A 16290-nucleotide genomic window follows, 5' to 3' on the forward strand; every position below is an offset into this window, starting at 1 on the left:
AAGAATGAGCTACCCGTCTTGGCCTATGAGCTTTCCCTGTAATGTTACCCTAATCTTATGTTTCCATTAATTATAGATATTCAGAGCTAAGTCACATTTCTCTCTCTGACTATTTCCCTAAGGAACCCAGCCATTGGATGGATTGTCACTGACTTTAAGAAAATTGGGACTGGGGCACCTGGGTGGCCCAATCAGTCGATTGATTGAGTATCTAACTCTTGATATTGACTCAGGTCATGATCTCACAGTCTTGGGATCGAGCCCCATGTCAAGCTCCACTCTGAGTAAGGAGCCTGCTTGGGATTCTCTCTGCCTCTCTGTCTCTCTCTCCCTATGCCCCTTTCTCTGTCTCTCTCCCCACCCCACCCCAAATAAACATAATTTAAAAAAAGAAAATTGGGACCAAGGGTATATTCTTATGTCCAATTTCATAAAATAATATATATTAAATGCATACAGATTTTTTTGTATGTCAATTATACCTCAATAAAGCTGTAAAAAAGTGAGAACTCTGAGGTCAAGGGGAATCAGCAGGAATAAATGTTCTTCAAAATAGTTTTAATATACTGCTGTGTAATGTTGATACAGTTAATAATTATACTTTCTGGTTTGAAGTGTTCTAATGATACAGGGGAGTATTTCTTTTATACATTTATACATTCAGCTTTGAGTATTTGCCCAACCAATTCCTTAGATAAACTCCTAAAAGTGAAATTGTTGAGGCCAAGGAAATGTGTATTTTAGGTTTTGATGTGTTGGCCACATTGCATTCTGGGAAGGTTTTCTTGCTGGTTTGCACACCCACCAGCAGTGTTTGGGTGATACCCCAAGGCATCGTCATTCCTGGTGATCTATGTCACCCTTGCAGGTGACTGTGGTACACACACAAGATTGAGTGTGAGCAGCTCTTTACATGTTTAGTACCTATGTGTTGGTCAGTTTTGGGTCCACTTTTTTGCAGTGTTGTGTGTGTGTGTGTGTGTGTGTGTGTGTGTGTGTGTGTTTTGTAGATTTATAAGAAGACTATTTGTTAAATAGAGACATTCTCTCACTTTTCCTATTAATTGTAGGGATGCTTTCCCTGTTAATGATGCCTGTTGCCATATACAGTTTTACAATTTTTCTTGTTGTCAGACTTACCAAGCTTTTCCTTTCTGGTTTCCATCATGTTGACAAAGTCTTTCTCCACCCCAAGTGTAGGCTTATTCTCATATTTTCTACCACTATTCTTCTACTATTTAAAAAAAGAAAAGGATTAATCATTCTGAAGAATTTTTATTTAAAGTTTATTTATTTATTTTGAAAGAGAGAGGATTAGCAAGGGAGGGGCAGAGAAGGAGAGCAAGAGAGAATCCCAAGCAGGCTCCACACCATCAGCACAGAGCCCAATGCAGGGCTTGAACCCACAAACCATGAGATCATGACCTAAACAGAAATCAAGAGTGGGATGCTTAACTGACTGAGCCACCCAGGTGCTGCTGAAGAATTTTTTTTTGCATGTGATTTGTGAGGTTCAGTTCATCTTTCTGTTTTCCAGATGAACTGGTTGTCTCAAAGCATCTATTGAGAGGGCAGGGGTAGACAGTGGAAGCTGGGAAAGCAAGAACTCTAGAAGTGGGCTGCTTCCAACCAGCTCCACCACTCAGTGGCCTCACGACTCTCTTCCCCTGAGGTCTCTTAACCATGTCTCCTGAGTGGTTAGCCGGGTGGGCTGTGAGGATTACGTGGGAGGTCACCTGTAAATCCCTTGGCATTGGGGAAGCTCCCAGACACAGAGCGCACTAGAAACAGAGAAGCCTCCCACAGGACCCACAGGAAGGAATGGAAGGGAAAGACTCCAAAGCTTCCCACCTTGGAATTGTTTAGGCTCCTGTGAGTCTTACAAAGCATCCCCCAGGTGGGCCACTCACCTCAAAAATCAACTCCTGCGGAGTGATTTGCCTCATGGCAGGCAGCTCTGACGTTCGTGATGGGATCAAAGAGCAGAGGGAGCAGTGCTTCCCAAGCCTTAAAATATGTGCACACATGTCCCCCGAGATTTTGTTAAGACAGATTTTGATCCAGTCCCCCCACCAGGTACCAACCTTGGGGTAGTGAGAGGCCGGAGCCCGACCTGACCAGCATCACAGGGATAGAGCAGTGGGTTGCACACTTAGGGGCCATCAGAATCCCATGAAGTCTTGTTCAAACTCCCATGGCTGGGCCCACTCACTAGTTTCTCATTCATTGGATCTGAAAGAATTCCCAGGCAATGCTGATGCTGCTGGCCTGGCCCCCACATTGAGGATCAGGTGGGCATCGTGGGGCTGGTTCCTCCACCTGCCTGACCAGCTCATGACTCGCACACTAGCCCCCAGGCTGTGCCCTCTGTGTGGGGCAGGCAGGTTCTCAGGCCCACACGGACCTGGCTAGGATGCCCTGATGACCCTCTGAGCCTTGTACTTCTCCTCATGGGACCTGTTCATAGAACACTCTGTGAACTCCGCCTTCCTATACTTCAAACCCCCCGAGGGATGCCCTAGATGGGAGATGGGGCTGATTTCCAACTTTCAGTCTTGCAGAGTATGAAGGGTGTACGTGCCCCTATCCCATACCCCTTCTGGAATGATTCTTGGGAGATCATCTGGTGTCCCCCAAAACCTTTCTATACCATAAAGCATTTGTAAACCTGCTCAGTGTTCACACGCCCCCAAGATTACAGGGTTGTCTAGATTTGGTGTTGAAGGGTGGACTGCTCACTCAGGCCCCCTGCAGGGAGGTGGCTCCACAAGGCTGAGATTTTCACTCTCAGCTCCATCAGGAGCATGAGTGAGCATTGTGCCTGTCTTGGGTGACTCTGTGGTGGCCTGTTGCCAGAACTAACACTGGGTCCCTTGCCTTGCAGAGCCCGCAGATAGCTCGAGCCTCCTGGAATCCGAGGGTGCCACTGCACGAGGCCTAAGCCCTGAGGGCCCCGTGGGTGCCTCGCAGCCCCTGCCACCTGACCTGGAGTCCCCTGAGGGTCCTGACCAGAGCACGCTGGCACTGCCAGGCCCTGGGCGTGTGACCCGCTCCACCAGCGACCCCACTTCATGCGCATCCAGCATGGCAGGTACGACTGGGCCAGCCCCCTGGTGCCCTCAGCATGTGCTCTGCTCTGCCCTGGACACTGCAGGCCTGAGCTGAGAGAGTCAAGACCAGGCCCTGTGACCTTGGCTCAGGGGCCACTTTGGAAATGTGGTCTTAATGCCCAAGGGCCCTAGGGAGGGGTGGACAGTCAGGGGCCTCTGTTGTGCACCCATCAGGCTTTCTACTCTCTGGATTGTGAGTAAGGGGAGGAGGGATGGAAGGTTTGGGGTGATGAGAGCCCACTCAGGGTCAGCCAGCCCCTGATATTAGCCTGCTGGTTGCCCCCCAGCTCTGGGGCCCAGGTGGGCACCCAGGTCAGGCAGATGACCACTGGCTTTATCCATCCATCAGCCAGGACTAGCCTGGGCTCCAGCCTTCTGGGAAGTGCCAGTGCCTGCTGCATGGTCTGGTGGAACCCAGGGCAACATAAAGCATGGCTGTATCTCAGTGATGGCGCTAGGTGGGTGGGGCGTCCTCCACCTGGAGCCGCTCCAGGCAGACAGGGGTGTGTTTCCAGGAGCATTTCCTGGGTAACCCTTGGCAGCACTCCATGTGTGTGGCTTGAAGCTCAAGTCAGAATCACCCATGTGACTCGAGTTGGGCAGCGCCCCCCCTGGGCTGTAGGACCTGGCATCAGAGTTCCTAGATTTGCACTTCACACCAGCGCCCCAGAGGGCTTGTAAATCCTGAGGTTGGAGAACCTGCACTTCCTCCCATGATGCTAGGCTTTGAGCGGGGAGGACGGCCGTGACTTTGCCGGTAGAGAATGGTGGGAATCATGGCTGCAGGGCCATTGGACCATGCACTTCATCCAGTGGGACTGTAAGAACCCCAAAGAGGCCCCCTGGCTGCCTGGACTCAGTGGTCTTGTCCAGCTGACCTCCAAATACACCAGACCCATGCGCCAGGAGAAGTGTATCCCTGGAAGGAGCCAGGAACCCACAGAGATCATTGCCTACCAGTCCTCCATCTGGCTACTTCCCCTCCCATATTCAGTTCCCAGCTCACTAGACAAGCCTCCATCAGACTCTTCTCCTGAAGCCCGCCTCCCAGCACCCCCACCTGCCGGCCCTCCCCTGTGCTGGGTTTTCTAAGCTCAGCCTTCTCTCCTTCCTTCTTATTACGTTTGCATCTACTCTGTGGCCCCCTGATGGCTTCCTTTGGCCTATCCTCCCCTCAGTGAAATTCGGACTCTACAAACCATGACATTTTAGGGGTGAGGATGAAGAGAAGACAAGTCACAGTGCCTTCTCTGCATCCCCACACCACCCTGTCGGCCGCTTCGCAGCTCCACAGGATAGTTATGTTCCACGTGTCACAAGCATGTGCCTCCCCAGGGTCTCTGGGGACCTTCAGACGTGGGGGAGGTATTCTGATGAAACACACTGGGTTTGCTTGTGGCACTGGTCCTCTGCGCTGTGCCCGGCCGGGTGACACCACCTGCCAGCTGTGGGGCTGCTTTTGTGTGATCCGTGCACAGGTTTGTGTAACTTTACGAGTTTTTCTCTGCTTGTCCAGCATCTAATACCTCTTAGCCATAGAAGGGTGATTGTGGTGTTACCATTAATGCCTTCTTCCCTTTCATGTGTGACCTGAGTTCTCTCTCTGATTAAGGCAACGCCTCTTCGCATCCGCCCTCCTGCAGCCAGGACCTTGAAGCAGGACTGGCCAGGGCTGCTCTGGGAACCGGTGAGACACTCCCTTTTCTAAAACGCCTCAACACGTGCTGCAAGATGGGGGGCTGGGGTTGACTGGTGGTCTTTGTCTGGGTCCAGCCCTCACAGTGCCACCCGGGAGCACGGGAAAGGACGGCCTTCCCTTCCCTTCTTTCTTGAGAGGATGTGTTAGAGCCTATAACTCACCTAACATGCACGTGGCTGCTTGTTTCACTGTATTTATGAGATGCTGTTTTCAAGGGAGATTGCCCTCATGTATGAGGTTTTCTTTACAGTTTCTCATACTTAATTATCAGGCTTGCTCCACTGCTATCAAAAATAGGCCAGACCACCCAGAATGTGTTTCCTCTGTGTGACTTGACACACACTGTGGGCAAGTCAGGCCTTAATCTGGTCCTCAGTGAGCTGGTCACAGGAGATGCCATCAAACCAGTGCTTGCTCCTCGGGTCATCCAGAGCAGCCCTGGGCCCTGTCGGGAGCTCGTTCCAGGTCTCCTGGCCTTGGCTCAGTGGGTACTGGGAGCAGGACCCTGATGCTCAGAGCATCTGAGGTGGCTCCTACCTACCCTTGACCCGGTGGGGGTGCTCTCATTGCCCCTCTGGCACTCCCAGCTCTGATCTTGAGGACGACCTGTCTCTAATGCCATTGGACCCATAGGGGCAAAGCTCATTGAGGCAGGGAAGGCTGAGCTCAGGAATTCTAGCAGAGAGACAGATGAAGGGGGATTCCTACCCTGCACCTGCCCTTCTCTCCCTGCCTGCGTCCCATTTTGCACTCTCATCTCCAGTCCTTCAGCTCCAGGGGCAGCGGTGGCCCCTCTAGGTTAATGACAGCTCAACTCAGGGCTGAGAGCGGCCAGGCCACACCAGGGATGAAGGGACACAGGACACTCCCAGGGCGCCAGCCCAGGACCATGGAAATCCCAGCAGAAAGCGTATCCCAAGCAGCCTTGTGTTTGCTTTGTAGAGAATTCACTTAACAGCTGCCTTCTGTTTTGTTTTGGTTGTTTTCAGATTTTATCTTTTCCCTTGATTTTTAGTTTCCCTATCTCACTCTGCCATAGCCGCCTGTGCTTGTCGGCACCGGCTCTCGCCACCGGGACAGCCAGATCCCCGGAAAACAGACCACCGGTTAAAGCCAGAGGCCTTACAGACAGTCTTGAAAGAGCGGCCACGCTCATTAGTGGATGGCAAGGCCCATGCAGACACCAGGGTTTTGGTGGCTAAATTTTTGGAACACTCGAACTGTGCCCTCCCTCCCGAGGTGCAGCATGTGGTGGGCACCTTCCGCCCAGCGGTCATGTCTGATGAGCACCACGTGGACGAGGCCATCTTTAGCGCCAATGTTCTGGACCAGGTGTGAACAAGCCACAGGTCCTGACACGGACACGGAAAGGCCTAGGCCAGTGGCTGGAGGCCACCGTGCATGCAGGGAGGGGCTGAAGCCTAGGAGTTATCTCCATGTGGCTCAAACGGGGAACTGCCATCCCTCTCTTGTGGAGGGTCCAGTCCATTGTTTTCTTGGGGATGACACTTCCTACCTACTCTGGTGATGCAGAGAAATGACTCTCGTGGCCATCGTGAACTCTGGGTTTTTGTCAGGCATGTAGCACCTGACATGTGCTCCAGGAATTCTCCTGGAACTGGAGACACAAAGCATCTTCAAAATCACGGCCATCGAAAAGCAAGATTCTCCCTCACCTCTGATTTAGTTGAGTGTTTAGTGGATAGAGGAGGACATTGAGTAATGAGACGATTTTCTTCTATGATTTGTATCACTCACTGGTTGACCCTTTATCATGTGCTAGAAAATGGGTAATTCCAGCATGGACGGCAGCCCAGGCCCAGCTCTCTGCCCGCAGGATGCAGGGCTGTTGTGGAAACAAATCATTACAGGGGCCTCACCGGAGCCCAGGCCACCTCCAGGCAGCAGGCCTGTGTGGCAGGGAGCTCTGCTGGACGCACGCCCTCTGCCCCTCTGTCACCTAGTCTCCTGGGCCTCCTCTCTGTACCCTCCCTTCTTAGGGTGGCCTCCCCGCTTTCTCTCTGGCTCTCTGTCCATGGTCTCCTACTCTGCAGACACTTTTGGTGAGCCCCTCTGGGGGGGGTCTTCCCTGTGTCTACCCTCCCCAGGATGGCCTGGATAGGTGGAGGTCTGGGGGGGAAAAGGCCTGTGTCCCAGGATCTGTGCACCTCCAGAGAAAGCAAGTCTCTGATGACCCAGAACAGTCCCTTCCCAGCCAGGCAGCGGCCACATCTGATTGGAGGATGCAGCTTGTAAGTCGCATCTTTCCATAAAACACCCACTGAGCTGGGTCCTGGATGCGGGCAGGCCCAGCCTCTCTGCAGGGGCAGCTTGGGTGTCTGACTTTCTTGCCCCCACCCCCACCCCCCACCCCTCATGTTCTGGCAACATTACCAGCAGCCGCTTCCCAACAATGGCCCTGGAGCAGCACTGGTCTTCAAGAACTTTCTGCAGAAGTAGGAATGCCTGTCTCTGTGCCCTCCACAACAGCGGACACTGGCACCTGAGCTGTGGCCTGCATTGAACAAGGCAGCCCAGAGCGCACACATCTGAACCAAGAGCCCAAGGGCCTGGCATGTGGAGCGCAGGGGGAGGACCCGGCGACTGCCCATTGCTGCTTGGTGTCTGGCAGTCTAGGGGCCGCGTGCTTTCCCTCTGCCCTCCACCCCACTGCAGCCATTGTGCAGGGGGTGCGTCTGTGTGGTGGGAAGCCCAGAAAGGTGTGGCAGGGAGGGTCTGCTGCCCAGATGCCTGAGCCCCCAGGAACTGCGGTGCAGGAAGCCTGCTGGGACAGTCAGCTTTGAACACTGTGCTTCAGTGATGGTCTCGGTCATTGCCTCCCTCAATTCTGGGTGAGGTGAGAGAGCTAAAAAAAATACCCATCAACGCCTTTTGATGCCAACTGGAACTTTTCCACCGGAGAACCCCAGAGATGAATTATGAGCACTTTATCCGACTATAAAATGGAAAATCTCTTCTCTAATTTTTCTCAGCTGAGGGCTTTTGAAGTCCGCCCCCCCAAAGCAAATCCCTTCACAGGTACAGTCAATTGATGGTTTTTCAAGGAGTCTCCCCTAAGCCCACCAGCAAAGCGTTTGTGGCTGTTGATGCCCTGGCCTCTGAATTCGGGGCATTTTCAGGGTCTCTGGGGTGGGGCGCCAGAGCGGAGCAAGCTGCGGGGGTTTCCACCTGCATGTAGGGGGCCCGCCCCCAGGCTTGGGGGCCTGCGCACAGAAGCGTCGCTGGGCCAAGCCCTAAGCCTGGAATTTGAGTGAGGCCAGTGCCTTTCCTCCCCACTCCCACCTCTGGGCTGGAGCTGGGTGAGGAGGGGACATCACCACCTGTATTGTGCAGCCATGGTGAGCAGCCACTGGGAGCCTGCCCTGCTGCTCTGTGGCCTTTGCTTCTCCTCCCTGTGGTGGGACCGTGTTTTCTCTGCCATCTAGGGCTCCTGCTACAGCCTCTGTCTCCATGGGGGCTCAAGTGGGCGCTCTGGCCCAAAGCCCAGAGGCCTGGAGAGATAGTAACTCTATCTTGCAATTGAGAAAACTGTACCAAATTTTATAACACTCAGCTAGAAACTTCTGCCCATCCGCTCAGGTCCCCAGGTGGCCCACATGGCAGGGTCCTGGGTCCTGGCTTCCAGGAAAGGTCCCCGGAAGAGAGGAGTGCCAGTTAGAGCTACTAGGAATGAGCCAGGGACCCGACTCGCCAGTTCTAGTACCCAAGACCCTGCTCGGCTCAGCAGCATGTGGGAGCCAGGAGCCTCAGCAGCAAGCCCAGACCATGTGGGTGCACGACTGGGGGAAAGTTGGTTTCATCCCCTCGCTGGGGCACCCTCTCATACCCCTCCTCTTGTTAAAGCATCAGCAAGCCAGGAAGAGCTTGATGGGCTGTGCCAGGAAGCTAAGGCGTGGGACCCCCACCTGCCTTTTCCCACCACCCAAAGGAGGTCAGCTTGGCATGGGGCCAGAGCCCATCCAGACACTGCCATTTGCCTGGTGGCCGAAAGAAAGACGAGGTGGGTGAGCTCTGGACCCCACCTCTGTGGCAAATAAGCGCGGGATTCATCCTTCACAAGGACTTAGTCTCCTTCAGCTGGTGACAACAATGCAAATTAAATGCTTGTAACAAACCATGTAACAGAAAGCTTATTTCAGATGGATGTGTTTCCTCCCTCCCTGCCCTCAGCTGTATTGATTCACAGATGCTGCTATTAGGCAGAATTTATAGGAAATTGTTTTCAAGCCACAGGAGACCTGTTTGTACAACTTGAAGGTTGTATTTATTTAATGTACCTCAAGGTGTTTTCATAATGATCAGTGTTTTAATAAAAACTATTTCTGGCCTCTGTGTCTCTGGGTCTAATTGGGACAGAGCCAGAGAGGCACCTCTGAAGCCAGGATCTCGAGCGGCCCGCGGGGAGTGAAAGACACCCCCGGCCTCCCCACCACGTCTCCCAGTATCCTTCCAGAGAAGGGCAGAGGGCAGGTGTGTGCACACATGTAGGTCCCGCCAGTGCTGGCCCAGAGCTGTCCCTCCGTGCGTGTGACATCCGAGGGTTCCAGGAGGAATGCAGGCCAATGGCTCAGAGCTCTTTCCATCTAGATTTTTTATGTGTACTATTTGGTGGGATCCCCATCCCCGTGTCACATGCTGCCCATGGATTTCCTCTCCAGAGCCTGTTCCCTGCCTTGTCTTGGACAACGCAAGCACACACCCCTGGCTCTCTCCTGAGCCAAGGCCCCTTCCCTATTCATCACCCAAGTGTGTGGGTCACATCTGGCAGGCTGTGAAGGGCCTCGTCAGTAGATCACAGCATGGAGAGTAGATCGCTTGTGCGCAAAGCAGAGGTGGGTCCCACCAGGCCAGGCTCCCCAGACCAACAAGGGGACACGCCCCCAGGCCTTCTTCTGACCAAAGCCCATGTTCATCCCTGCCTCCCTATGCCAGGGAACAGGCCACAAAAGACCCTAAAGGTAAGCAGATGCCACTGGGCTGGGTGGTCCATACAAACATGCACTCACAACTTACCTCTCCTGGAGCTCATTGAAATTTAAACCAGGAGAAGCACAAGGCTTCTTCTCCCCCTTATGAATTAGCAGCCCGTCTCCTCCCTGGGATGGGGTGGGCGAGGCGGACCTGGTGACCTGTCTCCATCACTGACCCTGTAGCCGCTGCAGGGCCAGCCCAGCCTGACACCTGGTGCCTGGAGCACCCCCCTCTCCAACCTCACCGGAAAGGAGTCCCGTAGGCCCCAGCCCCAAAGGAGATGCCCTCAGCATGCGGCACTGCTGTAGAGCTGCGCTGTGAAGCGCTGAAGGTTGAGGGAAGCCGGGCATTCATTTCTCAGTTGACAAACCAGCCATGCACACAGCTCTTATATATGACTTCAGTTTATTAGTGATATTAGCGAGTCTTCCTAAGGTCGGCTGCATGCAACACACAGGTCACTCCTTGAATACAGTAATCCTAAAGCTTTAGTTACTGCATGGTAAGGCTTCTTAAGTCACAGTGTATTCTTCAAGGCCTGGGCCAAAAAAAGAGACTTCCAGACAAAATGACGTCGGTTAACATTGACCTCGAAGGAACTGAACTAGACTACGTTTCACTGTATTTACACACGCTGTAATACTTCTCGCAGTGACACCTGGCTCGCCCAGTGATCTGTGCTCACCACTGACTGCCCCCGGAACCGCCGAGATTTCCAGGGTGGGTTTTGGCTTTGGGGGGAGGACGAGCTCGTGTGTGGATGAGTGTGTGTAGACAAGAGATTTTTAAATAGAGGGCCAATGACGTACCCCCTGTCCCTGGGAGGAAGAGCCAGCGTGCCCTGGCGGGTGAGGGGGGTCTGGGGGCAGGGGGGAAGAGGTGGCCTCGAGGAGGGGTGCCCACGGAAGCCAGCGGAGCCTCGGGGTAGGACAGGAGCGGCAGGCATGGCGACACGTCATCTGAAAACCCTGAAGTCTGAAGAATGGCTTGTCAAAGTAAAAGTCAAAACCATGAGATTATCTAAATAAATATGGAGTTTCCGTGTTGTAGCCATCATCTTTTATTTAACTCAGGAACGTCTCCCTCCTCGTTAAATACAATCACATGTTCCCGGACGTCACAAGTTACACCCCAGGAGCCGGGCCGCAGCGGCAGAATCGGCCCATTCGAGGCTCTTCAGGACTGTCAGGGTGCCCTCCCCCGAGGCACCTCTGGTCCCAGACAAGGTGCGGGGGCAGGAGGGATGGTCGCTTGCCCCCCGGAGCTTGCTGTCCTCGCAGGGCTTCCTCCAGGGCCGCATCCACAAGTGCCCACGTCCACTCTCCACGGCTTCAGGGAGGAAAGACAAACTCCACACTACACAGAGGTACAGATAAACACCCTTGTCCGTCGCAACAAGAAAACGGGTCAGAATGCAGCAAAACACTTGACTGGTCTACACAGATTGGTTCCTGTGACTCTCCTTTGATGAAGACATACCCCTTATTGTCCAAAAAAAAAAAAAAAAAGAAAAGTGGGTCGTGAGGGCACGCCCTTCAGAGGAGCCAGTGTCCTTGGGTGGGCTGTGGGGTCAGGGGTCAGGTGCTGGGTCCAGCCTTCCGGCTCCTCTGAACCCAGGTGGGCTGGTTGGTGCGGGCTGGGTGGGCCTAGATGTACAGCGGGGTCTCCTGGCCTGTGAGGAGCCTGAACATGGCGGCAGGCATGGTCTTCATGTGGATCTGTCAATGAGAGACAGGCTGAACAGGCTCCCCCTCCTTTCCCTCCCTCCCCCTGATGCAGTCAATTGAGATCACACACACCAGCCCCCCCGCTGGCCGAAGAAACCCCGAGGGTTTTCTGTGCAAAGTGCCAGCCTTCAGAGGGGAGGAAAAATTACCGCGGCCATGGAAGTTTAGAAGGCATTTCCTGACACTACAGACTCACTGGGCCTCCCTATCTGGGTCTTCAGAGGGTTTCACACAAGCTCAAGTGCTAGTTTTTTCTGCAGCTCAAGCTGACAGCAGAGGGGTGAAAAATCAGACTTTTAATTGTGACTACAGTTTGCCCACTTGGCTGGAGGCAGGCTGAGGGGCTCCCAGGCCCTGAAGCCCTTTCCATGAAGCCAAGGAAAGAGGGCTTTGGGGCCTGAGGACGTACAGAGGAGGGCCAGGGACCTCGGGCCCCTCCATCCTTTGGGAGTCAGATAGCAAATGAGTCTTCCAGGGCCTGGTGTCCCTCCCTGGCTCCAAGGGGGCCTGGGTGCACAAACAAAGGCAGAAGACGGCCCCCCAGGGAGACTGCCTTCTGGGGCACATCCCCCCAAATCCTGTGAGGGCACTGGGAGGAAGAATCAGACCTGTGGATGCACAGAGAAGGTGGTTTCTGCTCCAGCACGGCCAGCCCAGGACTGTGCCAGGCTCGGGCCCTGGGGCTCTGGGAGGTGGAGCTGGCCTGGGTGCTGCTGGCTTTACCCTCCCGTGTGCCCAGCAAGAGGTGACCTGTGGCAGAGGGGCGGGGCATGGTGTGGCCGCCCCAGAGCCGCCCTTCCTTGAGCAAGCAGGTCTCGGGCCCTTGTGTCATGTGTGACCCACCCAGAGAGGCCGAGTGTGCAGACGGTTTGTACACTGTCACCTGCTCCCTGCCCACCCCTGCCCCAGGATGTTTGATTGATTTAGATTTTAGTGTGCCCACCACCCCCAGCATGGCTTTTTCCACCAGAAGAATATTCTGCATAATTCCTCAATTTGAAACCCACTGCAAACCTCAAGTCTTGTTATCCAGGGACTAATTTTCCAAATGTGCTCAAGGATGGTGGAAAACAGGCAGATACTTCAGTCTCCCAGGCACACCCTTGGCCGCTTTTGTGCCTCTTTGAATATCAGTTCATCTCAGGTCTGAGGAGCTGAAAACATTTCTCCTTCACCTCACTGGCTTCTTCATAGATGTGGAGGCTGATTGCCACAGTGGGGTGGCCGTTTCAAACATCGGATTTTCCATTCTTGGAAGCCCCTTGTGAAAGGATGTAATGGTGCCTACCTGGCCCCTCTCCCTCTTGAGAGGCAGCCATCTGCCACCACCAATCTATGGGAAAATATGATTCCTCCCCCAGCCTGGCAGTATCACAAAATACAGAGTAGACCTGGGAATTGTGGCCAGAAGCCCCCTGGGAGACAGCACTCACCCAGGGGCCAAGCTTCACCCCCAATGGCTACCAAGAGAGAAGCCACACTCTTCTCCACATGGCCACAGAGCCTGAACCTGGCCTGCCCAGCTCTGCCCTGGGGACCCCCCAACAGCCCTCACAATTAAATGCCAACTCCCACCCAGCACCCATGTCCTTTGCAACAGGCCTCTCTCCTGACCCACCAGACACACTCGTGCTGGGTGAGGCCTCCTTCCATTTCACATACTCTAAGCACCTTACTTCTCACCCCAAATTACCCTGTTCACCTGTGAGCTCCTTGAGGAAAACTGTGCCCCTCCCCTCCGATGCCCATCAGAGCGATGCTAGGAAGAACTAGAAGAGGAGGGAGGTTGAAGCCCGAGAAACAGGGAAGGGCGCACCGGCCACGGCTGGTCTGCTCTGTGGATGGGAAGACTGCAGGAGGCAGGCAGGGCAGAGAACCCACTTCTGGGGTAGCCAGAGCCTTGTGCCCTGGAAGGAGGGTGGGGCGTCCTGAAGAGGGAAGGGCTCCCAGACTTAGCATGCACGACCAGTTCCAGAAACAGCGTCAGCCACCTTTGCCCTCCTGTTGGCTGCACAAACAGCGGGAATTAATACTCAAATTGCAGCCACTCAGCCTTGTCATAGCTACTCCCTGAGAGGGAGACCCAGCCCAGCAGCTCAGCAGGTACCCAGGGGGTGGCTCACACAGGGCAAGGTGGGAGCACATGACCAGCACAGACACACTCCAAGATCCCAGCAAGGACAGCTCTCCTGAGAAGGCAGGTTTTCCTGGGGCTGGGGGGAGGGAGAGGGACCAGTGGTTTTCCTGAGCACCTCATACAATGCCCTCAGGGCCACAGATGTTGGTCATGGAAATGCAGTAGAGCCCAGGTGGCCCTGGACTCCAGCTCTGACTCAGCAAATGACAGGCATGGCCTTACCTCTCCAACCGAGTTCGAAAGAGCCTGGACTATCTTCTCATGGGCCGTGGCCACCACACTCTGCCCGTTGATCTCAATGATGCGGTGGCCGACTCGGACGCCTCCTCGCTCTGCGATGCCCCCTCGCATGAGGCTGCAGATCTAAGCAGACACGCATTAGGTCAGCACGCAAGTCCCCGCCATACCCACAAGGAGCTCACTGCTGTCCCCAAACACGGGAGCAGGAAATCATTCACGCAGAGGGAGAAGCCCACAGGACAACTGCTTCTATATGCAGTCTGCTGACTCTGATTTGGAAGAGGCTAAAAAACAAGAGTCGACAGCATGGCCTGTGGGAGACTCTTGCAGGTCCTCGGATTCCCTATGGTGGCTCTGCCCCCTCAGCCGTCCCAGAGCCTGTTCCCACGTCAGGGGAGTGTTGAGGGCTGGTAGTGTTTGCCAATTGAATGAAGCACTTTCTAGGAGATTCTCCACAAGCCACAATGCTCCTCTTGGAACTGAAGAAGTCACTATTTCCACCTCAGGAGGGGGTGATGAATTCATGAATCAACAAAGGAAAGAGCTTGGGGCAACGACGATGAGGGCCCTAAATTTGTGAAATCCACCCATTTGTGGAATTCGCTAAAGATGGTGGCCTCAGAAAGGTGGACAGCCACCCAGACAATGCAGAGAGGGCGGCAAGCCCCAGAGGGTGGGAGCTGCTGGCTCAGGGAGAGGAGGTGGGCCAGCTGCACCCTGAGGGGTGCCCAAGTCCTGGAGATGCAGAGGCAGGAGGGGGCAGAGAGGACCCCAGGTCCCTCCCCACCGTGCTGCTTTCCAAGGACCCAGTGCAAGGACAGAAGCAGATCCAACAGCAGGCTGAGGAGCCAACCAACCTGGGGCTGAGGCTTTCTGAGAGCCCACCCACCACCAGAGGTCTCTCCCGCCTGCCGGGCCCTGGCACCTGACCCCTAGCACCTCGGCCGGCACTGCCTAGACCCCGGAGGCTTCTTCCTCAGCATTATCTCAGCCGCCCTGGAGGGCTGCACCCCACCAGCCATGCTGGAGAATGAGCCAGGCAGGAAAGGCCTAGGCTGGCGGGACCTTGTTCCCGGAGTGCCCAGGGGCCACCCTATGTCATCTAAAGGCCTCACTGAAGTCACAATGGCCCTCTGTCCTCATGGTTTGCTTCCTCAATCCAGAAACACTACCAAAACGGCTCTCATCTCATTGAGGATTTTGTGACTTTTTTAGGCATCTTCAGACTTGCAAAGGCAGGGAACCCCAACCCAGAATCAGAAAGGGTGATTCCGGTCAGCACCCTATGAGGTCAAGGGACAGCCTGCCAGCAAGATGAGTAACCACACGTGGTGGAAAATGCAGATGGGACAGCCAAGCCCTTCTTCCTGACTCGCTGCTCTTTTCATTCCATAGCAAGTCTCCACATTACCCAAGACTGTCCTCCGTGCCTTGTGATGAACGCCCCCTGTCCTCATCCCAGGGAACCCTGCCTGTGTCAGGGCCACCTGTCATCCAATCCCTAGCCAGGCTGATTTCAAGGTGGCTGGGGGAGGGGGGGTAACTGTCCCCTTCAAGAGGACAGCTCTCCCCCACTTGCCTGCCTCCCCTTCTCTCCCTTAGTACCTGGCATGGCAACTTTTTAAGGCCAACACAGGCTTAGAAGGCCACCAACCACAGGCTGGCCCTGGCGCCACATGCAGGATTCCCATCAGTCATTTGTTTTGTGGATCTTGTCGCTAAACCAACCGTGTGGCTCCCTCCCAGACCGCAGGGCCCTGTCTCTCTGGTAGAGGACATATATGCAGACCGATGTCACAGTCCCAGGCCACTGCTGCCCAGCCAACTGGACTCCTGCCCAGAACTGGTCACAGTCCGGGAACCTGATCACTCAGGTCAGTCCAGGCTCAACCAGGGGGTAGGCAGATGGAGAGAAGTGGGGTGACCCGTGGCTATTCACTTTCCAGAAAGGGGGAGCTCCCTGCCTACCCGACTGCCCAAATTCTCCATACAAGAATGAAGGAGTAACTTCTATTCTTTTTCTCCACCCTCCCCCCAAATGATTTAAGGGCATTTTGTGTGCCCACTGTAACTGGTTCTCTGAAGATCCTGAAGAAGATGCTTCAGGATGACCTGGCTCACTTCCCGGCCTAACCAAGCATCAGGCAGGACCCAGTTTGCTCCCAACCAAACTAGAGGAGGAGACACACCAGAGAAGGTGCAGTCTTGATTCAGTCCCTGGTGGCAGCCTCCTCCCTAGTCATGGAGATTCGGGACAGATCATGGAGAGGGAGGAGAAAAGGGCTCTGCACCCTCAGAGGGAGGTGTTGGGAGGAGGCACCCACACCCTGGCAGGTGACCCTGGGTGGAATCTGGGGGGCAGGCAGGTGGAGAGGACAAGGGGAG

At 54.6% G+C, this 16290-nt stretch overlaps 2 protein-coding genes across 5 annotated transcripts in view; one reads left to right on the forward strand and one right to left on the reverse strand.

Annotated features, from left to right (window-relative positions):
• LOC120220175 (protein FAM189A1-like) overlaps positions 1–9151 on the forward strand; it is a gene marked incomplete at its 5' end in the record, with an annotated part of 31748 nt that extends 22597 nt beyond the window's left edge. Inside the window, 3 exons of the mRNA XM_039217202.1 lie at positions 2885–3091; positions 4723–4797; positions 5825–9151. Coding sequence (XP_039073133.1) covers positions 2885–3091; positions 4723–4797; positions 5825–6147 — 605 coding nt within the window. The remainder of the gene's footprint in view (positions 1–2884; positions 3092–4722; positions 4798–5824) is intronic.
• A 1043-nt stretch (positions 9152–10194) lies between these two features.
• APBA2 (amyloid beta precursor protein binding family A member 2) overlaps positions 10195–16290 on the reverse strand; it is a 262791-nt gene continuing 256695 nt past the window's right edge. For 2 of the 4 annotated variants that reach the window (XM_039217199.1, XM_039217198.1), the window contains 2 exons: positions 13888–14028; positions 10195–11519 (listed from right to left, as the gene is read on the reverse strand). In XM_039217199.1, coding sequence (XP_039073130.1) covers positions 11448–11519; positions 13888–14028 — 213 coding nt within the window. In that variant the 3' untranslated portion in view covers positions 10195–11447. Of the gene's footprint in view, positions 11520–13079; positions 13537–13887; positions 14029–16290 lie in introns of those variants that run through there. The other 2 variants (XM_039217196.1, XM_039217195.1) reach the window with 1 other exon arrangement.

This window comes from Hyaena hyaena, unplaced genomic scaffold (genome assembly GCF_003009895.1).
Source record: "Hyaena hyaena isolate Hyena2069 unplaced genomic scaffold, ASM300989v1 scaffold_670, whole genome shotgun sequence".
Classification (NCBI taxonomy): Eukaryota; Metazoa; Chordata; class Mammalia; order Carnivora; family Hyaenidae; genus Hyaena; species Hyaena hyaena.